The 26,373-nt window shown below is 43.1% G+C and overlaps 1 protein-coding gene across 7 annotated transcripts in view; it reads right to left on the reverse strand.

Annotated features, from left to right (window-relative positions):
- The window catches only part of EVI5L (ecotropic viral integration site 5 like), a 2,636,797-nt gene that overhangs the window by 1,696,476 nt on the left and 913,948 nt on the right, over positions 1–26,373 (reverse strand). For all 7 annotated transcript variants that reach the window (XM_044084539.1, XM_044084538.1, XM_044084535.1 and 4 more), the window contains one exon: positions 22,594–22,691. In XM_044084539.1, coding sequence (XP_043940474.1) covers positions 22,594–22,691 — 98 coding nt within the window. The remainder of the gene's footprint in view (positions 1–22,593; positions 22,692–26,373) is intronic.

The following is a 26,373-nucleotide window of genomic DNA, read 5'->3' on the forward strand; positions in this document are numbered from 1 at the left end:
GTACTAGCAGTAACAATGATGTTTCACATGGTCCAAACAACCCTTTTCCCCACAAGTTATCCGAGACAGACAACAATGTGACCACTACCAAAGGGAAAGGGAACCTGGGGAACAAGAAGAAGGGGAGACATTGAAAGAAATAGTACTTTTATGCAAAATATACAACCTTAGTGATTTATCACTTAGTGAAAGTCAAACAAAAGCTTTGGAAAAAGGTTTTTCTTTTGTACCTGCTGTTAAAGCTCCATTAACTGACACTATTTTAGATTTGAAATTATACATCAGAAAATTAAATCTTAGATATGTTTTTGACGGAATAGAATATAGAAACACAATGTAAAAAACCAAGTAATGTGAACCCAAAATTGATACCTACACTCAACATATTTAATGAACTGTGTGAGAATGACATCCGATGTATATGTAATAATCAGGGGACACATACAATTTATAGTAAAAATAAAAACAGAAACAAAAGTAAAAGGTATTTTTGGGACCAGAGAGAGATGAAAATTTTGACTGACTTTTGAAAGAGTCAACAGTATAGGTTTATGAAAGCCAATAAAGAGTACTGGGCTGGTCATAATGAAAAAATCTGACTATCAAGCATGTATCAAGGAATTACTAAATGACAAAAAGAATTATCAGTTAGTCAGCAAAGACATGGTGAGGAGAAACTTTCACAATATAGACCAACTTTATGGAATTGTTAAATAAAAATTACATTATTTAAACACCTATGAATTTCTTTACATGGAAGTACCTCTGTTAGGTGTTTTCTTTGGTATTCGAAAGATACATACAGATGTGACCAACCCACCCTTTAGACACACAGTGTCAGCCAAAAAGGGTAAAACTGTCACCATCTCCCATTATTTGTACCATTTGCTGAACCCCTTAGTTGTTAAAACTCCATATTTTTTGAAAGATTCTTGGGAGTTCTTGGACCTTCTTAGAAATTACACTTTTACAGGTACGGAAACACTACTAGTTACCATAGATGTAGTATTCTCTGTATAATTCTATTGATCAAAGGATGGGTTTAAAAACTGTGAAAAGTTTTTTGAAGGAACACATTGGGCTTGACAACACAATGGTACAGTCCATTTGCCTTTTACTTGATTTGGTGTTGAAAAATAACTTTTTCTTATTTGACGCAAAAATATACCGTCAGACCTGTGGGGTGGCTATGGGAGCTAAAGTAGCACCGGCTTTCACCAATTTAGTGTTAAGTTGGTGGAAACTGTCCTTCCTGACCAAACTGGAGAGATTTAAATACGTCTCCTTTTATAGGAGGTTTACTGATGATTTGGTTCTTGTCTGGAATGGATCTAATGATGAGTTAAGTCTATTTCTGGATGATATGAACAGACACAGGATAGGACTGAAGTTCACTTTAAGTGAAGTTGGCACAAACATGCACTTCTTGGGCTTGAATATAAATATGAATCTTGAAGAAAAAAATTCACCAGTATGGTGTTCAGAAAGGACACCTATACTAATAATTTCATTCATTTTGAGAGTGGTCATACTTTATTCATGAAGCTGAACTTGGTCAGAGGACAAATTATATGCCTCAATAGATTAATTTCAGACTATGAAAATTTAATTTGTGAGGCAAACAAACTCATTTTCATGTTTGTCCAGAGAGGGTATCCATATGAAAAACTGAGTGAAATTTTCGAGCAGATATTATTGGTTATGATGGAAAAGTTCCCACCAATTTTAACTAGTGGGTTTATAACTAACAATAACAGTGGGAAAGTAAAATAAATGGACTGTGCCTTTTCTGTTCCCATTAGTATTGATTGCTATAGTATCAAAAAGGTAATTTCCAGCAACTGGAAAATTATTTTGGGAAACCGAGACTTAGCTAAAGTATTAGGGGACCACCCATACTTCATTTATAAAAAGGTTGCAAGTGTAAAGTCCATTTTAGAAATAGGAGAACACAAAACTGTTAGAGGAGCCACTGGCACTTACCCATGTTATAACTGCAAAACAATGCAGGTTTATTGATTAATCAAAAATGTATTTTTCCACACATTAATAAAATGATGGTCAGTAAAGGCAAATATAACTGCAAATATATGGGGGTAGTATATTTGGCAACCTGCTCCACCTGTCATAATTTCTATGTGGGGAAAACAACTAGAGCCCTTTATAAAAGGATTTACGAACATTGTTTGGCTATTAGAAATAAAGATACTAATAATGCTTTAGCCAAACATGCTTTGGAGTGTTCTAACTTCAAGAAATTTGTATTTTTTTGTGTTGAATGAAATAGATTTGACACCATTTGTCACAGAATTTAATAATACCCTGGAAAACAAGGAGCTTAGATGACAGGTTTTCCTTAGGGCAGATCATATTTCTGGTCTAAATGAGACCTTAAATGTTAAATGTCTTTTAAATAACAGGTTATATTATTAAATAGTTTATTTGACAAGTATTTTACAGTAGGCACACATTTGTATGTGCTACATGCTTTTTGTATACATGTCAAGTGTTATATTTCACATTTGATATTTTTGCCTTTAAGAAAATGGTATGTATTAATGAACAAATTAGATGAATGGACATTTGTCTGGTTTATTATTTTTTAATCAAATTTTGTATTTAAACTTGACTAATTGACTTACTGGTCAGTTCCGAAGAAGTTTGTCGTGATTAAAATGAAAGAAAGTGCTAAACTTTATATCTGTGTGGACAGTCATCATTTTGCCTTTTTTTCACAGTTTTGTTCCAATGTAACAACCATCTATTGCAACAAATAAGAAAGTGTTCCTCTTTCTGATCCTCCGCTATGATTTTAAAGGTCAGTGCTATGAACTGTAATAGCTGGAGGTTCATAGGGATGACTTCACAGTTTCACTACATCTCAAATTCTTAATAACGTTCCTTAAAATCATTTAACCTTGCAGCCCCAACCTACAAACTTATAATTAACAACAGTTCTATCACATCAATAAATTCAACAAACATTAGATGTAGGGCCAGATTCATGAGTGCCTATACTAAGTGTAAAGTAAGTGTACATGATCTGTATTAAAAAACCTCCCTTCCATATTTTTGTACTGTCTACTCACTCAAAGATTAAGCTAAGTGTGACATAGTCTATGCATTGGGGTAACCTTTATGAATCCCTCTCGATATTTAAGGTTTCAAGAAAATCAGTAGCCAAACTAAAATTAGCAGGAAGAGGGTAGGAGTTATGCCTGTGTAGTTTGTTCACTCAGAATGGTGTATACTTAGTGTACACAATCTAGGTGCAAGCTAAGGCCGCGGTGGTGCAGCGGTTAATGTTGTCTCCTCACAGCAAGAGGTTCTTTGGTGCGATTCTCGGCTGGAGTGCCTTCTGTGGAGAGTGGCATGTCCTCCCTGCAGTTGAGTGAATGTTAAAGACATGGAGGTAGGTGTGTGTGTGTATGGGTGTTCCTTCTTTGAAGGTTGGACGCCAGGTTAACTCCAAACCGTAAAAATCCACTGCCAATCATTAGCGGACCAGTGAGCTGCTGTGGCGACCCTTAACCAGGAAAAGCCAAATGACTAAGAATTAATCTAAGTGTAAATGAATCCAGCCCTTAGTCTGTATACTGCTTTACCTGCATCTCAGATTATTAATAATGCTCTTTGAATTTACTTACCTGGAGGATCAATTTCAGATATAGAAAAAAGAAGAAACAAAATTAACATGCATTCAAAATTTGTAGGGATCTTCAAACTTTTAGTTTCAAACTAGTTTATATTTATTTTAATACAATGTAATAATCCAGTCTTCAATTAATATTTCAGCTGTCTGATGTTTTATAAATTCTTTACCTTTATTATAATTTTTAATAAATTGACATGACTTCTTCCAACCCAACCAAACCATCTTGAACCTGAATATTCATAAGCAAATTGTGGCATTTTCTTAGTACAGCCAAGTTTTCCATCCCTTCATCTTTAACATATACTGAAAGTGCATTTCTTAATTCCACAGTTTCCCCAGTTTTTTGCTCCACACACATTTGGGTTTAGCATACAGGCTATTTCTTATTATTTCCACTCCTGTACATCTCCACATTGCCAAGAAAGACACTTTTAACTTCAATTATCTCTTCTTCCAATCTCTTCTTCCCCAAGTCACATCCATAAAGCAAATCCTATGTTTCAATGTAATTTCTGAGCAGTTGTGCTCTATGAACACAGGTCATCTGCTACAGCAACTTATATGCCTCCAGTTGCCAAAATGTCCAAAGTACTTGTTCTTTCCTCATACTTCAGCTCAATTTACAGCAACTCCATCCTTTTGGTCAATTCAATACCTACTGATTTCTTAGCAAATCCTGTCTAATCCTTCACATTACTTTTAACCATATCCAGCAAATTCAACCTTTCAACCTTCCCCAGAGCCCTATATTCTGAGGTTCACACCTCTTAGATGGCCTCTGCAGTAATTATCTTCTGTTCCAATTAATCAGACTATTTCACCAGTTTCTTGAATCTCCATCAATTGATGCTTAATAAGCCCCATGACTTAACACTTTTTAGTGCAAAATTTCCACCTCATTAGCCCTGAACAGTAGCAAATGTTTGAGAAACATCAAACAGTACTATTAAACTCTGAAAGTCAACTTCAGTTATTTCCAAGCTACTGGTAACTTCTTTAACATCCACTATCGGCACTTACTTAAGACTTTTTTTGCACAGGGATTAGAATGTCATTGCTATTCCTTTCCAATTTGCTTGCCACCTTCTCTTCCTCGTATCTCTTCAATTTGTGCATACCATCCTTCTCTCATAACATTGCTTGGAGGAATGACACCTTCACTCACCTTTGGGCCAAAATTCAATTCACACCGACCTTGTGTATTTTAAGAGCATTATCAACAAATCTTTAAAACCACTTGGAACAACTTTAGGTTACCTTCTTTTTGCACCACACATGCATTCTAAATTTCTAGTTCACAGTGTCTTCAGCCTTTCTTTTTACTCCACATTTTCATTCCTCTCATTCTTCTTCACACTCCTGCCACCGTATGCTCTCAATAACTCAGATGTTCATCTTCCAATATAGTCTCAAGAATTGAAAAGAATACTCTGAAGTCTCACGGATCCCATTTCCACACAATAATTATGTCTACATATCTACAGTCCACATTCCTGAGAATGCCCTCTACCATGTTGCTGTCCTTTGTCATAACCTCATCCAGAATATCTTGGTCAGCCAGATTGGATCAACTAGAACTTTTTTCCTCTGGTTTATATATGTGTACTTATCCTGACATACAAGTTGTTCCATACTGCTTACCAGTGGGAGTGTTGAGCATTGAACTGCCTATCTAATGCTAGGGGAGTGGTTTCCAGCTCTGAAATTGTAATTTTATTAGCCTTTTTGGGCTGATTTCTATCCCTTTTAACTTTCTGGCTTAAAAGCGCGTGTGTTTGCACATTTTTCGCATTGTACAGCACTGCGAGGCTACAGTTAAACTATTCCAGGTGCCAGAAAGTCTGCTCTTCAAATTTTCCCTTAGAGCTAGCTGGTTTCTCAGTAGTAGCACTAAAATCTGAACCCCTGTGACTAGCACTTGCTCTAGAACCTGCTGGACAGCACTAGGAAGCCTGAAACTGAAACAAGCACTCAATTCTCCTTGTCAATAAGGAGAAATTAATCGTAGGCACTAAACAGCCTATAACTGCAAATTACCTTGCAAAGGTATGGGAAAAAGTACAGTTTTGTACCTACCATAAATGTAGATGTCTGATAGGTATGCATCTGCAGTCATAACATATGGGTTGTCCTGCCTCAGGTAGCCCTTCGGTCGGCCGGATTCCAAAGTCTGGGTCTGGCCTCGGCTGATGTTGCACTTTCCCCGACGTCAGAGCTTCTGGGGTATAAAGGCATCAGCCGACGCCATTTTCCTCAGTGTTTCTTGCCCCAGATGCCAGGTGCCCTCTAGAAAGGCTAAATTTGGATAAATGTTGAAAATTCCAAACAGTAGCAAACAAAATATATATATATATATATATATATATATATATATATACACAAATATACATACAAACAAATACACCATAATAGATTCCCCCAGCTAGCTGAAGAAGGGGTAAGTACCCTAGGAGTACCACAGAGGGGAAGGAGGGTGGGTAATCCTGACTGCAGATGCATACCTATCGGACATCTACATTTATGGTAGGTACAAAACTGTACTATGTCCTTCAAGGATGCATCTGCAGTCATAACATATGGGTAGAATACCATAGCCAAACTGGGGGAGGAGGTACTAAGATAAGGATGGTGTAGTTAAGATCCCCTGTAAAACTGCAGTTGCAAAACCTGCTCGGGATCTGGAGTATAAAGGTAGATTGTAATGCTTGGCAAATGTATGCACGGAGCTCCAAGTAGCAGCTTCTAAAATGTCCTTGGTAGCCACCCCTCGTAGGAAAGCTGTAGTGGTAGCTGTGGCTCTTGTGGAGTGAGGCCTGATATTTTCAGGAGCTGTCTTTCCATGAAAAGAGTAGCAAAAACGAATGCAATTTTCTATCCATTTTGAAATTGTCTGTTTGGAAATTGCTTTTCCTTGCACTCCAGTTGCATATGCTACAAAAAGTTGGTCAGTTTTTCTGCTGGTTTTAGTTCTGTCCAGATAGTAGCGTAGTTGTCTGTGTACATCCAAGGTGTGCAATAGTTTTTCCCCCCTGTTCTGTGGGTTAGGGAAGAACGTAGGTAAATGAATAGCTTGGTTCAAGGATACCCTGGATACCACCTTTGGCATGAAAGTAGGATTGGTTCTCAGAGACACTCTATCCTGGTGAAAAATAAGGAAAGGCTGCACTGCCATTAGTGCCTGTAACTCGGATACTCTTCTTGCTGAAGTGATTGCCAGAAGGAAAGCGGTTTTTCAAGATAAGAACTGTAAGTCTGCTGATGCTGCTGGTTCAAAAGGGGGTAATGTTAATTTTTCCAGCACAAAATTGAGATCCCATGTAGGCAGAGGGGTCTCCTTGGAGGTTTTACATTTCTGATCCCTCTTAAAAATTGTCTGAGGAGAGGGTGAGAGAAGATAGGTGGATCCATGTTGTACTCTGCTGAGATTGCTGAAGCATGAATCTTAATGGAAGAATAGGACAGGCCATTGTGGAACAGTTCTGCTAAATATTCTAGGATGTGTGCTAGGTTTGCCAGTGTGGTATTTGTACCCTTTGATGCGCTCCAAATGAGGAATCTCTTCCATTTAGCTGAGTATGTCTTCCTTGTGGAGGGTCTGCGAGCCTCCAGGATAATGTCCTTGACCCTCTGAGATAAAACAGTTTTGTTTTGTTTTAAGCAATTTTCCAGGCAGTTAGCTGCAGTGTTTTCAAGTTTGGATGCAGGGTCTTGAAGTTGTTCTGCGTTAGAAGAAGAGGCCATAGGGGTAGAGGCCATGAGTTCACCCGAGACATGCTTCTCAGTAGCGGGTACCAGTGCTGCCTTGGCCAGTCTGGAGCTATCAGTATCACCTTTGGCTGTTCCTCACTGATCTTCAGTAGAACTTTGTACATCAATGGGAGACATGGAAAAGCATACACTGTTAGGGCATTCCAGTTGAAAGAGAGAGAGTCCACTCTCCAGGCTTGTGGGTGGTATACTCTTGAGCAGAATTTCTTCAGTTGGTGGTTGAGTGGGGAGGCGAACAGGTCTATCTCTGGCATTCCCCATTTGCTTGTTATGATTTTGAAGATGTCTGGATGCAGCATCCATTCGTGAGCATCCGTGGTAGTTCTGCTTAAGCTGTCTGCTAGTGAATTCTCTTTTCCTGGTACGAATTTGGCCTGCAGCTGGATGTTGAGATTCAGGCCTAGGTTCCACAGATCCATTGCCATCCGGCATAGAGGGTAGGAATGCGTGCCTCCCTGCTTGTTTATGTACCACATGACTGTGGTGTTGTCTGTCCTTATCAGCAGATGTCCTTGCTGGAGGAATGATTTGAATGTCTCGATTGCATGTTTCACCGCCAGCATCTCCTTTAGGTTTATGTGCAAGTTCAGCTGGTCCTGAGACCATAGGCCTTGGATACACTTGTCCCCCATGTGTGCTCCCCATCCTAGGTCTGAGGCATCCGTGGTGATGGTCTGCCTTGGGTGTGGTTTGTTGAAAGGCAACCCTCTGTTGGACTGGCATGCCTGAGCCCACCACAGGAATTCCTTTTTCAGGCATGGAATGATTGGTATCATGGTTTCTAGACTGTGCCTGTGTTGAGACCATACATTCCTTAGGTACCACTGTAATTTTCTCATATGTAGCCTGGCATGCGGGATCAAGATTATGCAGGATGCCATGTAACCCAGGGCCTGCAGGACTTTCCTTGCAGTGAGCTGAGTTTGTCTTCTCAAAGCCATGAAGTAGACTGGAAGTTGCTTTTGTTTTTCTTCTGTGAGAAAAGCCATCTGAGTCATTGTGTCCAGATCCGCACCCAAAAATGTTATCCTTTGGGATGGCACTAGTCTTGACTTCTGGATGTTGACTGTGTATCCCAAGGCCTGTAACAGGTGCATGACATAGGCCAAATCCTTTATTAGTTTTGTCTTGTTGTCCGCTTGTATTAGGCAGTCATCCAGGTATGGATAGATTTGAATTCCCTGAAGCCTGCAATGTGCAATTACTGATGCCAGGCATTTCGTGAATACTCTGGGCGCAGTAGATAAGCCAAAGGGCAATGCTGAGAATTGATAATGCTCTGATCCTGCAAGAAATCTGAGGTGTCTTCTGCAATCTTTTTCTAGAATCAGAAAAATCCTGACCCTGCCATTGAAAGTGTTCCCTCATTGAATGCAAAGTTTCCCCAAAGGAAAATTCTTCAGGAGGGGAGGCAGAAGGAATACAGTCTTCTGCATCAGAATCCTCATAAGGAGAATATGGCTCTTCCTGATGGTCTGATAAATCAGATCCATCCGAGGAGTAGTCTGCATCGGCTGAGGCAAGAAAGAGTCCCCAACGGGGTACTTAGCTTTTTTAGAAGTCTTCGGTAGCTGAAATCTCTGGATCTGACCGACCGGCAATTGCGAACAGCTTCTGCTTCGGGCACCGCGCGGCAAGAAAGACTGAGGAAAATGGCGTCGGCTGATGCCTTTATACCCCAGAAGCTCTGACGTCGGGGAAAGTGCGACATCAGCCGAGGCCAGACCCAGACTTTGGAATCCGGCCGACCGAAGGGCTGCCTGAGGCAGGACAACCCATATGTTATGACTGCAGATGCATCCTTGAAGGACATCAGCTCTTAAATTTTACATAAAAAGCACCTAAACAGGCATGTCCAAGGGCCAGCTTCCGGTGATTTCTCCTGTCCACCTGGTGAATCTGAGCATACTGGGGCAATGCGGCAACTGCCTCATGTACACAGACAATCCTCTCCTCCTGCCACCCAACACTACAACCTGTGAGAGATGCACTTACATAGCCAAACTGGAAGCAAAGCTCTCTGGCCAAGCTTGTGCTAGACAGCCAAGAGGAGAAGGTTAACACCTGCACTACACCTCTAGCAACTCATAGCCTTTCAAAACCCACACCATCAGCACTCACACATAGCAACACTAAACCCACATATGCGGAGGCCCTTAACATTAACCTGCCCAATCAACAAGGACCTCCGAAGCTGAAATGCAAACAAACACCAGTCACAACCAAAGTGACACATACATCACAACACCAGTGTGCCACCCAACAACAGCCACTAAGGCAAGACAATGTACCTAAAACTTTAGTCATAGGTGACTCTATAGTCAGGCACACTAACGTCCCACTCACCAGGCTGAACAAGGAGAAAATTACAGTCAGCTGCCTGCCGGGTGCCTGTCAGGTGCCAGGATCTGCCACATAACGCATGCACTCAAGTCACTCCACAACAAGTACAAATACGACTCTGTCATTGTCCATGCTGGAGTGAATGACTTGAGACATACCTCCCTGGACTACATGAAGAGAGACATGGAAGAGCTCTTGGATCATGTGGCCCAGGCAGGTATGACCCTAGCCCTGAGTAGCATCCTGCCTTCGCCCAGAATGATACTACAGTATAAGGACAAAATGACTTCAACAACTGGCAAAGCTTCTGGTGTCATTCGAAGGGAATCCAATATTTGTCTGCCTGGGAAGACATGATCGACAAACCACGATGTTTTGCCACAGATGGTCTGCACCTGTCATCCCTGGGATTCAGGTTACTGGCTAAAGCTCTTGCCACCCCTATAGTGCCTTTTTTAGGCAAGGTTCAAAGGATAAAACCACCACCGTAACAGAAACAAGCATGCAAAATCTGATGGTAATGCTATTCAATGCTAGAAGTCTAAACCTCAAAATGCACTCTCTCGAGGCACTCCTAAAAATGGAGAACATCGATATCTGTGCAGAAACTGAGACCTGGTTCAAGGCTTCAGAGAGCACCCCTGCAATACCAGGCTACAACTCTTACCACACTTTTCGGCCACAAAACCAAGACCGAAACACTAAAGGTAGAGGAGTGTACATATTCACCAAGGATATTCACACCTCCAGGCTAGTTGCCCAACACAATGCATCTGAAATTCTCCAGGTGCAACTAACACTAGGTAAGACTGCAATCCAAATTGTAGCTTGCTACAGATCCCCCACCATGCCCCAAGATTCTCACTACACCTTTCTAAACATACTGGAAAATATTAAGATACAGCCAAACACCCTAATACTAGGTAATTTCAACTACCCTGCCATTAACTGGGAAAACTACTTGGGTACCAACTCCTTTCCCAACGGTTCTTGGAATTCATAAATTCCAACGCCCTGATCAACTAATCCATTGTTCCACCAGGGGCTCCAATATCCTAGACCAAGTCAGTACCAACATGGGAAATAGATGCTCCACACCAATGGTCACCCCCTCATTGTTCAGGTCTGACCATAGGCAAATCACCCTTGACATCCACATCCCACCCCCACCTCCCAGTAAGGAAACCTCCTTAAAAACTTTCTCCAAAGCCAACTTCATGCTACTGAAGTCAGAAGTGACAAACTTCATGATATCCATGCAGACGGGATCTGAATGTTCGACTGCAGAATCCTACACTAAGGCACTGTACGAGCACATCCAATCGTGCATGAATCGTGCCATCCCAAATAGAACCAAGATGCTCTTCTCCAAAAAATGGAAGCCAATCTGGTGGTCCTCTGCTATAAACAAACTATGCAACAGAAGGAAGAAACTGTTGCAGAAAAGAGGAAAATCTCAGGATGCAAAAAACTCTCTCACCAGCCTCAGTAAGAAGCTGAGATCCCGCATAAAATCCTCAAAAGTTAGTTACGAAAATAAAATTGCCAAAGATTCCAAAGACAACCACAAGGCATTCTACAGTTATGTCAAGAATCTAAATGGCAATGCTCAGATATGTTCTGAGCTACAACAGAATGGCATTAAATATACTGATCGAAGGATATTGCCAATATCCTGAAAGATTGATTTAGTGCCAACTTCACCCCCCTCTCACCCCCTAAAGGGCCCAACTCAGTACCAAATGATTGCAAATTCCGGGAATCACAGCCACACAGGTAGAAACCGCACTCTCCAAAGCTAAGAATACAGCATCCATGGGACCAGATGACATCCCAGGCTGTGTACTACATGAACTACAAAATGAATTGGCACCGCACCTAAGTGTCATGTTTAATCATAGCCTCACCTCAGGCTTCCTGCCCACCGAGTGGCGCGCAGCTGCAGTTATCCCACTCCACAAGGGGGGATCCGCCTTGGATCCCGGGAACTACCGTCCCATCAGTCTGGCAAGCCTGATCTGCAAGGGCATGGAACGCATTATCATGGAACTTATAAACAAAGACATTGGCAACCTTCAAACACTGGACCTCATCCAGATGGGTTTGTGAAGGGCCGATCTTGTTTCCTGAGTCTGATTGACTTCTTCGAATTACTCTCCAGAGCTGTGGACCGGGGTAAGGCAGTCCACACAGCCTATCTGGACCTCGCCAAGGCCTTCAACACCATCCCCCACTCTGGAATCATAGATAAACTTACTAAGCTGGGCATAAATCCCTACGTCACTCGATGGGTTGCCAACTGGCTTACTGACAGAACCCAGACTGTAAAAGTAGCCAACTCCAAATCCAGCTCCAGACAAGTGACAAGTGGAGTACCTCAGGGTTCAGTCCTGGAACCACTCTTGTTTGGCATCTACTTCTCTGAAGTACAGGCCAACACTAAGGGACTCTGGCTAACAAAGTTCGCAGATGACTGCAAACTGGAAGCCATTATTGAATCCCCAAATGATGTGGATATGCTACAAAAGGGCCTTACAGAAACAGATGCCTGGTGCCAGAGCCATGGGCTCAAGCTTAATGCCAAGAAATGTATCGCAATCCCCTTTGGAAAAAAACATGTACCCATGAATTACCACATAGGTGGCAGGACACTAAACATCGAAAGTGTGATGAGAGACTTAAGAGACACAGGTGGACAGTGGACTCACTATCGATAACCACATCACCACAACAGTCATAAAATCCTTCTATGTGGCACACCTCATCACTAAGGGCTTTTCATCCAGAAAAAAGGAGGTTATTGTCCCACTATACTCATCCCTCATTAGACCCATTATAGAGTATAATGCCCCATTTGGTATGTAGCTCACAAGACATCTGCAACAGCTGGAAAGGCCACAGAAATACCTCAACTAAAAGAATCACTGGCCTAAAGCAGATGCCATATGCTGACCGTCTAAAAAAAAACTCCAGCTATACTCTGGCATATCGTCTATTCAGAGGCGATCTCTGCTCAACATACAAGGCCATGTCAAACCCTGAGCTGTTGGACATGCTCCACTTAAAGAAATCCCAATCCCTCAGAGCCACACGCTCCAGGGATCTAAACCTTGTCATCACAATGAACAAAACATGCTGGAGAAATAGGTTCCTGACCCAGAGACTCTCCATACTCTGGAATAAACTGCCCATACATGTCAAGCAGAGCACCTTCATTGGCCCTCTTCAAAAGCAACCTTGATGATTGGATGGGAGATAAGAAATTCACCCCGGGGATCATGTCAGTTGCCCTACTAGACAGGGGTCCAGAGAAGTAAATATTGTGGGAAGAAATATCCAGGGAATTGTGATGGCTAGGCTTGCATAGGCCCTAGGGCCAATAGCCTAGTACCAACCTATAAACCTATAACTCTCCCAGCAAGCACAATTATTTGGGTGAACATCCAATCCTTTAGTCTTCCTAACTTCCTTCTAAAAGGCACAGTGTCAAAGGCAATAATGAAGTTAAACACTATTCTTTCATGGGGTGCCAAAAGTAGAGTGATGTGATGTAACCACTATAAAAGCAGAGGTTATCTGGAAGCAGTAAAAAAGAAGTTATGTTCTTACCATAACATTCCATCTGTGTTGTCAATCTTCATTCATTCTTGACTTTTGGGTTCGGTTCTGAACCCTCAGAACTGACTCTGTAGTTACATCAAGCTCGCGCCAACCAAAAACTCTAAACCTAAGGCTACCCATATTGCCTCTCTTCCCTTTACCTCAGATTGAGTTTGCCTACCATTAAGAAAATATGGAAGCTCTGTCTGAGCATCAACCCTAGGACTAGTTCCAAACCCCCAGGTGTCCTTAGGAGGGGGCAGGGGAGAGGGATGTCAAGAGACCCTCAGCCAGAAAGGAATCAAAAACCAGAACAAACAAACAAACAAACAAACAAGGGGTTGGATGGAGGAAGCAAATACTGTAACAGTGAAGAGAAGGACACCTGTATTATGTCCTTCTATATCACTGTTGCAGTATTCTTTGCTATAAGAAGGGGTGGTGGAAGGCTGAGGACAGCCCTCAACAAACCCATACAAAATGTCTCTAGCAAAACCTGCGCTGGCCCTTGAAACTATATCCAACTTATAATGCATTAGTAGTAAAGGTATGCATTGAAGAGCAAATAGCAGCTTCAAGGATGGAAATGGTGTCCACCCCTTGAAGAAAACACCAGAAGAGGCAACAGCCCTAGTGGAATAGCTCTAAAAGATACATATTTGCTAAAAAAAAAAAAATACAAAGAAATGGCCTTAGATACCCAGGACAAGATGGCTTGCTTAGAAACAGTCAAGCCCAATGTACTTGGATGAAATGAAACAAAAATCTGGTCAGACTTATGAATGGCCTTACTTTTATCCAAATAGTACCTGAGCTATCTGTGTTAATCCAAGGTATGCAAGACTCTATCACTAGAAACTGAAAAGGGAAAAAGGAAGGGAGTTGAACCGACTGATTCAAGGACAATTCATTTACTATCTAGGGCATAGGACAATTCATTTACTATCTAGGGCATAAAAGATCCTACAAAAGGATACCCTGTCCCTGTGGAAAAAAAAAACAAAAAAAGGAGGAATAGCTATAAGGCCCTGGAGCTCAGAAACCCTCCAAGCAGGAGTAAGACACAGCAACAAAACAGTCTTCCAGGTACATTGTTGTAAAGAAGCAGAATCTGCAGGCTTAAAAGGAGCCTGGGTCAATTTTTCCAGCACAAAATTAAAGTCCCAAGGGAGGACAAATAGGTTTCTTTGGAGGCCTAATACACAGGGTGCCTTTACAAAATTGTTTGAACTCAAAACAAGAAGCTCAGGGAGGATTCCATGGCAGTCAAGGGGCCTTTACAGATGAACAGGCCAAGCCAGGCTGGAGCAACTCACACAACTTAGAGAGGACCAATGGGATCCCCACTGAAAAAGGGTCCTCGCTGTCAGTTTTGTGCCCTATTTAAATAACAAACTATTTGTCGTCGGTATATTTACACTTCCTAAATATTTTGGTACACGGTTCAATTATTCAGAAATGGCTTCGGAAAGCCACCCGACTACCGACATTCCGAAAAAACGCAAAGATAAAGACAGAGACAGACAGCCTATGTCCAAAGCTGCTGACAACGCTTCTCTTAAGCTAGTCATCAGTTTGCCGGTACTCAGTAAGGCGCTTTTGCAGCCCCTGATACCTGCTACTTCAGATTCGCAGGCCTCTACTGAGACCCATTTTTGGAGTCCGGTATGCCACGAGATGCTTCTTCTACTGTGGAACCTGCGGATGTCTCTACCTTGGATGGGTTCGGAGCTGCTGTGCAGGCATCGGCTTCTGAGGGTGTATTCAGGCCTACTGACTTGCATATTAAACCAATGCCATCTTCTTCTTCTAGGCCTAAAACTCGATCTATGCCTAAAACAACAATGCCCAGACCGCATTGGTCAGGCCCCTATGCCTAAAAAACAAATTATTAGAATGGCTGAGGACGTTATTACTCTAATCAGGGGAAGCCACCCTTCCCCCTCTAAGAGACCTAGGACTGATTTTCCTTCTGATTCTTCTGATCAGGATTCTGATCTACCTATGAGGATTCTGGTGTAGAGGACTCCATTCCCTCTGCTTCTCCTCCAGAGGATTTCTCTTTTGGTGAAATCTTGGATACTCTTAGGGAGCATTTCCGCTGGGAAAGCCAGGATTAGTCTGACTCCAAAAAGAGGCTTAGGGAATTCTTACTCCTGCCTCAACAAAGGCCTTTAGCTATCCCTCCTGTACTGGACATTGTAGATGATGCCTTCTCGGAATCTAGCCTGGCCCCTGACTCTTTACCTCCTGCTCCCAGAAAACCTGATAGGTATTACAGGGTACTCGACTCTCACAAGTTCCTCTTTAAAAATCCTACTGTGGATCCTGAGACCATGTCACAGGGACCCAAGGGCATTAAGGCTACTGCTGCCAAAAATCCTACCCCCTCTGATAGAGATTCCAGGGCACGGGATAGATGGGGAAAGAAGGTATATACTTCTGCTACTTTAGCCATTAGGGCTTTAAACTGCCAGTTTCATATGTTAAAGTATCAGCAGCATATTATTGGATTGCTTAAACAGAAAACAATGTTGATTCCTGACTGTGCTGAAAATAAAGAATTACAGGATTTAATGCATTCTGCTGAACAAGTTGGAAAACATACTTTGCAATGTGGTTTTGATGCATTAGAGGCATATTGCAGGGCTGCTGTCACTGGGTCTATACTTAGAAGGCATGCTTGGCTTAAGGAGCAATCTCTGACAGATCATGTTAAAGCTAAATTGTTGGATGCTCCTTTAAACCAAGACCGCCTGTTTGGCAACAAAGCAGAAGTAGTACTTAAAAAGGAGGAGGAAAAAGCTAAATCTGTGCAAACTGTTAAAGATTTCCTGCAAGTACAACCTCCCAGATTTAGTAAGCACTGGCCCTCTAAGAAATGGTCCTTTCCTGCCTCTTCCAGGCCTTCTCAGTCCAAACCCAGAACCAGCAGTACTCCAGGCTTCAGTCCCAAGGTACTCACAGGCCTACACAGTGGGGGGCTCCCACTTCCAAACCAGGGAGTAGTAAGACTCCCCCCTATGGTAAACTGTCTCGATGACTTAACTTTAAACCTTCCAAGCCCTGCTCAACTGACTGTTCCTTTAGGGGGAAAGATTGCCCTGCATGCAAAAAACTGGGAACGCATTACCCAGGACAAATGGGTTTTAAATAGTTTCCGAAGGATACAGATTCCACTTCCACTCCTTACCAACCCCAAACGGTTGGCCAGACCTACCCCCAAATCAGTGGTCAGAGGCTCAAAAGCAAGTTTTCCCACGTTTAAGCATCAGAGCTATTCATCCTGTTCCAGAAGAAGAATGAGGACAAGGTTTCTACTCAAGACCGTTTCTCATACACAGAAAAGACAATTCCTGGCATGCTTTTCTAGATCTGCCTATCCTAAACACATTTTTGGTAATCCCAAAATTCAAGATGCTAACACTTCATCAGCTGCTCCTGCATTCTACTAATTCCATAAGCAAGACTGCATATGAGGAAACTACAATGGTATCTAAAAAGCCTATGGTGTCAACATTCTCAGGATCTAGAATCAATGACTCCTATCATAGAGTTCCTTTGGTGGGCAGAGGCCTGCCACCAGAACAAGGGACTGCTGTTCACTCTACCCCTATCGCCCACACCCTAATAACAGATACATCAGACTATGCATGGGGGGGCTCACTTGGCAGGGCAGTGCATTCAGGGCAAATGGAACCCAAGTCAAATGCACCTGCATATCAATCAAAAAGAAATGTTAGCTGTACAGTATGCTCTGACAGCCTTCAAGGACCACATTCTTCCAGAACAATTATTGGTAAAGACGGACAAAAACACTGTTCTGTGGTACATAAACAGGCAGGGGGAACCCACTCATACCCTCTCTGAAGACTAGCTATGGCTCTGTAGAACACAGCCTTGAGCTAACAAGTGCACCTACAGGCTCAATTCCTGCCAGGAAAGCTAGACACACTGGAAGACGACCTAAGCAGAAATCTCACGGACCCACACGAGTGGAAACTGGAAACAAAGATATTCAACATGTTGGGAAACAAACAGGGGAGCCCAGAGATAGACCTGTTTGCCTTCCCCCAGAACTACCAATTGGACAAATTCTGCACAAGGACTCCCCACAAACAAGCTTGGAAAGTGGATGCCCTGTCCTTCACCTGGAAAAACCTATAAGTTTATGCCTTTCCCCCATTGCCTCTCCTCTCCGAGGTACTACTAAAGATCAAACAGGACAAACCAAGGACGATACTGATTGCACCAGACTGGCCACGCCAACACTGGCACCCCATTTTGCACAGTTTGTCACTACTGGCATCATGGCACCTGCCTCAGACACCTGCCCTGCTGCTGTCCCAGCAAGAGGGCCAGATTCTGCACCCACAGCTTCAAACCCTGAACCTGGCAGCCTGGCTAATTACCTGATCTCTCCTTCACCATTCCTCAGTAAGCAAGTGTTGGATGTCATTCTGGAGGCAAGGAGGTCTAGTACTAGAAAATCCTATGCTGAAAAATGGAAAAGATTCTGTTCCTGGAACCAAACTCAGGGCATGGACACAGCAGTGCCCAATTTACCCCAGATTCTCCAATTCTTAACTGGAATGCTTCACAAGGGCCTTTAATTTTCCTCCATCAAAATTCATGCCTCAGCCATTTCAGCTCATTACAACACAGAACCACCCCTTTTCTCTCATCCACTGCTGAAGCAGTTTGTCAGAGGGGCCAAAAACTTAAGACCACCCAGGAGATCCCCTACTCCAGCATGGGACCTTAACTTTGTATTGGAAAAACTCACTCTACCTCCTTTCGAACCAGCTGCAAATGCTGAGTTGAAATTCCTTTCTTGGAAAACAGCCTTCCTTTTGGCCATCACTTCAGCAAGAAGGGTGTCTGAATTACAGGGCCTCATGGCAGTGGAGCCTTTCATTATCTTTCATGTGGACAAGGTGTTCCTAAGGACCAATCCCTCTTTCATGCCCAAGGTGGTATCCAGTGTGGCCCTTAATCAGTCCATTCATTTGCCAACCTTCTTTTCTAATCCACAGAACAAAGGGGTACATATCCTGCACTCCTTAGATGTGCACAGACAACTGAGATTTTACTTGGATAGGACTAAACGTCTCAGGAAATCTGAACAGCAACTGGTTACATTTGCTGCAGGGGCAGAGGGGAAGGCCATTTCAAAGCAAACCATTTCTAAATGGATAAGCCATTGCATTCATTTCTGCTATAAGCACCATGGAAAACCTACCCCACAGGGGATAAGACCACATTCAACCAGGGCTGCATCTACCTCTACAGCCTTTCTCAGAGGTATCCCTACCAAGGACATCCTAGAAGCTGCTACCTGGAGTTCTGTACATACCTTCACCAAGCATTACCATTTGCCTATTTTCTCTAAATCCAGAGCTGGCTTTGCCACTGCAGTCTTGCAGGGCCTTACAGTTGATCCTAATGCTATCTAATTACCTCCTCCCATCCTTAGCTTTGGGAATCTATCCAAATGTGATGACTGCAACAGTGAAACATGAAGAACATAGTACAGTTGTGCACACTTACCATAAATGTAGATGTTCGAGTGTATTCATGGTTGCAGTCCTGGTTACCCTCCCTCCAGCCCTCTGACCTCTATTGACTACACCTCTATGCTTGATTACTATGCTTAAAGCTTTTTGGTGTATTTGCTTTTTTGTTAGAGGTGTAACCTTGTATATAACTGCTTCCCATTATGGGGGTACCTGACACCTGGGGCAAGAAAAACTGATGTAATGGTGTCGGCTGCATGCTTTATACCCCTGACTACCTGACATCATGGAAGATGAGACAGCAACCGACACAGGACTCAAGACTTTGATAATTAGGCCGACAGAGCTACAGCAAGCAGATAACCCAAATGTGATGATTGCAACAGTGAAACAAGAAGAACATCTCTCTGGCTGGTATGGCAGTCAGAGGAAGAAGACAATGAAAGAAGGCTGTCAATGACAAAACTTCTGGAGATGGAAGAGAGGTCCACATTGCCACTTCTAAATCTTGCATCCCGGATACATATGATCCTGACAGGGAGTCAGAAGAGACTTCTGGAAGTTGACGGTGAACCTCAGACTTTGAAGAAGAGAGATGGTGAATTCCAGGTCCAGTAATAGTCAACTGGAAGAAGGTGCGTGAAGCAACAGGTCATCTTGATAAGAAAGTCTGAATGCCTTAGAGCTTGTTTAAAGCAAACACAGGAGCCAGGCATTTTTGAATAACCTTGGGGGCAGTAGAGAGGCCAAAGGGCAAAGCAGATAACTAAAAATGAGAGGAATAAACAGAGAAATGTAAAAACTTCCAGAAAAAATGGGTGAATAGGGATATGAAGGTAAGCATACTTCAGATCCAAAGACACCAAAAAAGCCTCGGATAGTAACAGAGGGAACAGGGTTTGAAGACTAATCACCCTAGCACTGGTGGGAGGTTAGCATAATGGTTAGGGTGTTTATCTTACAAATACAAGGTGCAGGGTTTGATTCACACAGGGGTAATTGGCTAGGCTTAAAATAGCCCACAAGGGTACTTAGCCTAGTACTAACCTATGAACCCGAAAAGAGGGGACCTTGAGAAAGGTGTTGAGCAGGGACAGATCAAGAACAGGTCTCCAAGTGGCCTCTTTTCGAGGAACCACAAAATATCCTGGAATAAAAACCCTTTCCCACTTGGGAAGTGGTCACAGGGTGGATGGTTCCTTTGTTCACCAGGGATGCTAACACCTTTGGGAAGTAAGGAAGTTGCTCTAGAGGAGGTTGAGGAATCTCTGAAAAAGGAGGAAGAGACTTCAATACCATGAAGTAACCCTAACAGATGAAAGAAAGAACCCAAGAGTCTAAAATGATGGAAAGCCAATTTGGAAGACAAAAGGAAAGCTGACTGGACAAGAAACTGGTCACGAATGTGTGTGTGTGTGTGGGGGGGTCAAATTGTCACAGACAAGCATGCTTATCAGATAAAGGAGCTTCTGGGCCACAGAAGTCTGAGAAGCCTTATCAGACAGGCTCACTACCACCTTCGTCCCCTTGGAGGCCTGATGGGGTTGCATGCATACAAAAGCAGATCTTGAAGGATAACTCCTCTGGAACTTGGGGATAGCAGAGACAAAAATATGTTTAAGGTCCTGCCAGGCTTTCCCTTTCTTTTGAGGAGACAAACAGATCAGCAGTAGAAGTCCTAAAATATGTTTATTATCCAAATGAGCATCCAAGAACTTGACCTTAATGTCATCAGACCAAGACTGGAGACAAAGCCAAGAATAACACCTCATGACAGACCCAAAAGCCACAGCCCTGGAAAAGGCATCAGCAGCATCATAGCTATGCTTGATAGAATGGTGAGCCATTTGAGAAACATAACCTAAAACAGATAAGGCAGAAGATTTGCCTTCAGAATTAGAGAGGTCAGAAATAACCTAATATACCTGAGCAATCAAGGTCACAGAATACCTGGTCATGTTGGTCTATTAATTAATAGCCTTAAAAGCCAGAGTAGAAGCAGTGTAAACCTTCTTACCAATCCTCTCCTTTGCCCTATCCTTATTACAAGGCAAAAGTTTGGAAGGCTTGTAAGAAGAAACAAACACCAAAGCAGGATCAGCGGAAGGACACTTTAAAAATTGACAATCCTCAAAGACCTTACAGAACCTAACAGGTTTCTTAGGAGAAGGAGGCTGAGAATCAGGAGACTTGGAAACAGCAATGAAAGTGTCTAAAAAGGCAGCCAACACAAGAGGAACTGCAGATGGTTTAGGAGTATCCACCTGAAGCAACTCATAATACCTTCTTTGAATATCTGACACTTGGGAAGAATCCCGCTTAAATTATTCTATCATCCTAGAAATTGTGTCTGCAAAGGACAATTAACTCAAAAGGAGAGTCATGGCTAGCAGATTCCTCATCAGAACCATAAGCCAAAGGTGAAGGCATCTCTGAAGAATAGGACAAGGACCCCTCATCAGACTCTGAATCCTCATCGGAGGAATTCAGTTACCGAGGCCATTTAGAAGGGGTAGAAGTCCAAGGAGAAGCAGCACAGAAACCCCTTGAGGAGACTTCAGGGCCATAAAGGCAAAAAACAAGCCCTGAGTAATCTCTTGCAATTCCCTTTGTGGATCCTTAGGACAGACCAAAGCATTCTTCATCTTTTGTCTTTTCTTGGAAGGGACAACACGCCTAAAAATACTGGATGTTACAACCCTTGACAAGATTCAATAAGAGTACCCGGAACCTCCTCCTTGACCAATAACTGTGGAATTCCATTCCTCTAGGACCCTCTAAAATAATCAACCACAGTTCCCCTTCAACATCAGGAGCAGACACCTGCAAAGCCTCTGTGGATGTGTGAAACAATGGATCCATGCCGGCCTCTCATGGGGTCATGGCAAAAGAATCTGATGTAGATGCCAAATGGCCTACAGAGCTATTACCTGTTCTAGAGGGATGCCCGGTGGAGGATGGACAGTTAAAGAATCTGGCCAAGACTTCATGGCCTTATTCTTACCTTGCAGGAATAACTCGGGGTTAATGGACTCCGGACCATGTTACCCTGGGCTAACTCTTCAAGCCACTGGTTTTCAAGATAAATGGCCAGGGAAGACAAACGGCTTCCGAGTGTCTTAAGCCCAAACACCTTACAGATACTACAAGAGGTATGTTCATGGGAAGTACACAAACAAAAACGACACTATTTGTGACAATCTTTATGGGGAATCTGCGTCCCACACTTACATTTTCCCTTTTTGGATGACATGAACTCTAAGCAAGCAAAAAATAAAATACAAGACCAAAGAAAGGGGGAAAAAAAATCCCAGCGGGGTACTTATCTCATGCCTAGGTATTCAGCACAGCAACAAGGTGTTCAGACTAACGAGCAATAATGGTACTCAGACTGGTGGCAAAGAAGTTTTGGCAACTGTGTCCGTACATCACTTTTATGCCCTACATCCTGTGCAGGGAGCATATGTGTCACATATGGTGCATACAATATCACAAGGCTTTCATATTCTGTCCAAGCATCGGGCTGCATTAGGAGGGAGTAAAAAATAATGCAACAGTGATATAGAAGGACATGCCATGTGACTCAGCAGGTTTGTAATAAAATGGTGATCAGGTAAGAAGCAATACCAAATGGTGGCCCACAATGTTTAAGTACCACACCACAACTTTTAAAGGAAGAGAACTACCAAATTTAGGGATACATACACTTACCTCTTCATCCTCTTGGGGTTATACTTCACTTGGTATGCCTTCAAAATCAGTTTATCAATGCAGCTGTCAAACTGGTGAGGAATCACCTTTTGAAAATACTGAAAAAAAGTGATTTGGCAGTTATTAGGATGTTAAATACAATACAGTTAACATTTAAATTGAATAAGAATAATATAAAACAGAATGTCACCAAATCCAGAAATTTTAGAATGATTCACACAAGCACATGCATGCACATGCAAATAATATTATAGGTTCATAGGTAGGTACTAGGCTATCTGCCCGGGCATTTAAAAGCCTAGCCAGAGTGTGTCAGCTTTCACCGCCCCATTGATTAATTAACTGATCCTCTGTCAAGCACAGCCAATGAAGTGATCCCAGGGGTGTATTTTCTGTTACCCATCCACTCGTCAAGGTTTCTCTTGGAGTGTTAGTGAGGGGCTCTCTGCCTGATGTAATTTGGAATTTTGTTCCAAAGCATGGGGAGTCTCTGTGACAGGAATCTATCCCTCCAGCATGCTCTATTTATTGTTGTGGCGAGGTTTAGCTCACTAGAGCCCGTGGCTCGCAGTGACTTGGATTTCTTTAGGTAGAGCATGTCCATCAATTCTGAGTTGGCCATGGCTTTGTAAGTCAGGCAGAGATCACTTCTGAGTAAGCGATATGCCACTGAGTACAGCCGGAGTTTTTTCAGTCGGGCTGCATAGGACATGTGCTTGAGACCAGTAATCCTCTTGGTGAGGTACTTTTGTGGTCTTTCCAGCTGTTGGAAGTATCTTGTGAGGTACATCCCAAATGGGGCATTGTACTCTATGATGGGTCTAATGAGTGACGAGGAGAGGGGCACTATAACCTCTTTATTTCTAGATGCGAACCCTTTATAAATTAGATGGGCCACATAGAAGGATTTCTTAACTACTTTGGCAATATGATTGTCAAAAGAGAGATTACCATCTACCTGTGTCCCCAGATCTCTTATTACCTCTTCTGTATTAAGGGGGCTGCCACCTATGTGGTAATTTGTGGGTGTTTTGTTTTTCCCAAACGGGATGACCATGCATTTTTTGGCATTTAGCTTGAGGCCATGACTTTGACACCAGGTGTCCGTCTCAGTAAGGCCCTTTTGGAGGATGCCTGTGTCAGCCGGAGAGTCAATTATGGCTCCCATTTTGCAGTCATCGGCAAACTTGGTTAGCCATAGTCCTCCTGTGTTTGCTTGTACTTCTGAGAAGTATATGCCAAACAGTAGGGGTCCCAGGACAGAGCCTTGCGGGACACCACTTGTGACTGGTTTAGAGTCGGACCTGGAGCCCGCTATTCTTACTGTGTGAGTTGTGTCTGTAAGCCAAGTTGGCAACCCATCTCATTTCGTAGGGGTTTAAGTTCAGGCTGGTGAGTTTTTCTGGAATACCCGAGTGGGGAATGGTATCGAAAGCCTTGGCGAGGTCAAGGTAGGCTGTGTGAACTACCTTTCCCACGTCTATGGCCTTGGTGACTGTCTCGAAGAAGTCAACCAGGTTTAGTAGGCATGATCTGCCCTTAACAAAGCCAAACTAGGTCGAGTCAAGTGTTTGGAGGTTCCCGATGTCTTTGTTAATGAGTTCCATGACGATGCGCTCCATAGCCTTGCAGACCAGGCTAGTCAGGCTTATGGGGCTGTAGTTAACAGGGTCAGTTGTGGCCCCTCCTTTGTGGAGAGGAATAACCATTGCCGAGAGGCTGAGGTTGAACAGCGTGTTTAGGTGTGTGTGTGTGTGTGGGGGGGGGGGTAGTTCGTGCAAGATGCAGCCTGGGACACCATCTGGTCCCATTGACGCTGTATTTTTGGCTTTTGAAAGGGCTGTTTTCACCTGAGCATCTGTGATTTTTGGGACACTACACTTTTCCAGTATTGTTGTGGGCCCTTTTGGAGGTGAGAGGGGATGAAGTTTGCACTGAAACTATCTGCCAGAATGTTGGCAATATCAGTAGGTTCAGTATATTTTGTGCTATTTTGCACTAGTTCAGTACATATCTGCGAGTTGCTACTTAGAGTCCTAACATAGCTAAAGATGGCTTTGTGGTTACCTTTTCAATCCTTGGCTATTTTTCTTTCAAAGTTAGCCTTGGATGATTTCATGTGAAACCTCAGTTTCTTACGGATACTGATCAGGGATGTCTTTCTTTCTTGGAATTTGCTTTTTTTCTGAACTAGTTTCCTCCTTCTATTGTATAGCCTGTTTATTGCAGTGGTCCACCAAACTGGTTTCCTTCTCTTAGACGAGTGAGTCTTGGTTTTGCTAGGGATGGCATTATCCATGAATCCTTGTAGGTGCTCATAGAGTGCATTTGTAAAGGTTTCTGCATCTTGGGCAGCATTATCCTTTAGCGTGGGGGCTGTAAAACTTACCACCTCTGTCTTAAGTAAGGTGAAGTTTGCTTTAGAAAAGTTTTTTACTGTGGTTTCCTTAGCTGGGGGTGATGGTGGGGTGTGGATATCCAGAGTGATTAGTTTATGGTCTGATCTAACCAGTGATGGGTTGACCTCCGGTGTAGAACACCTGTCACCCATGTTGGTGATGACCAGGTCCAATATATTTTCAGCTTTGGTAGGGGAGTTTACCAGCTGATCCAGGGCATTTGAGTTGATGAATTCCAGGAAGTGCTAGGCCTGGGAATTTTTACTCGAGTAGTTTTCCCAGTGAATGGTAGGGTAATTGAAATTGCCCAATATCAGGGTGTTTGGTAGGACCTTCATGTTTTCCAGTGTCTCCAGATTGGTGGAGTGGTGGTCCTGGGTCATGGAGGGTGATCTGTAGCAGGCCACAATTTGCACTGCAGACTTGCCAGATGTTAGTTGTACATGGATGATCTCAGAGGTATAATGCTTAGCAACTAACCTGGAGGTGTAGGTATCTTTGATGAATATGGATACACCCCCTCCTTTTGTGTTTCAGTCCGTGTTCTGTTGCCGAAACGTGTGGTATGAGTTGTAGACCGGTAGTGCTGGGGTGCTCTCTGGAGTCTTGAACCACATTTCAGTTACTGAACAGATGTCGACGTTCTCCATACTGAGGAGTGCTTCGAGCACGTGCATTTTGAGATTTAAACTCCTGGTGTTGAGTAGCATAACTCTCAGTTTTTTGTTAACTGTGCTGTTTAAGGGGGTGAGTTTGACTTTTGAGCCTTGCCTAAAAAAGGCACTATGGGGGCAGCAAGAGCCTTGGCCAGTATTCGAAAGCCTAAGGGTGACAGGTGCAAGCAGTCTCTTGCAAAGCAACACGGCTTGTCGAGCATGTTGTCCCAGGCTGACAGACACTGGATCCCCTTTGAATGACACCAGAAGCTTAGCCAATTGTTGAAATTGATCATTTTTTCTTTATACTGAGGTATCATTCTTGGTGAGGGCAGGATGCTACTCAGGGTCAGGGTCATACCAGCTTGGGCTACATGATCAGAGAGCTCTTCCATGTCTCTTTTCATATAGTCCAGGAAGGTACGTCTCAGGTCATTCACACCAACATGAACAATGACAGAGACATATTTGTACTTGTTCTGGGGTGACCCGAGTGCTTGTGTTATGTGGTGGATTCTGGCTCCCGACAGGCAGCTAACAGTAACCGTCTGCTTGTCCAGCCTAGTGAGTGGGACATCAGTGTGCCTGACTATAGTCTCACCTATTACTAGTGTGTTAGGTATGCTATTTCACCTTAAGGGCTGTGATTGTGCGGCACACTGATTTTGTGTTTTATGTGTTGTCTGGTTTGTGACGGGAAGTGAAGGTTGTTTGGGTGCCTGCTT

This window comes from Protopterus annectens, chromosome 9.part0, assembly GCF_019279795.1.
Source record: "Protopterus annectens isolate FY-2018-M chromosome 9.part0, PAN1.0, whole genome shotgun sequence".
Taxonomy (NCBI): Eukaryota; Metazoa; Chordata; order Ceratodontiformes; family Protopteridae; genus Protopterus; species Protopterus annectens.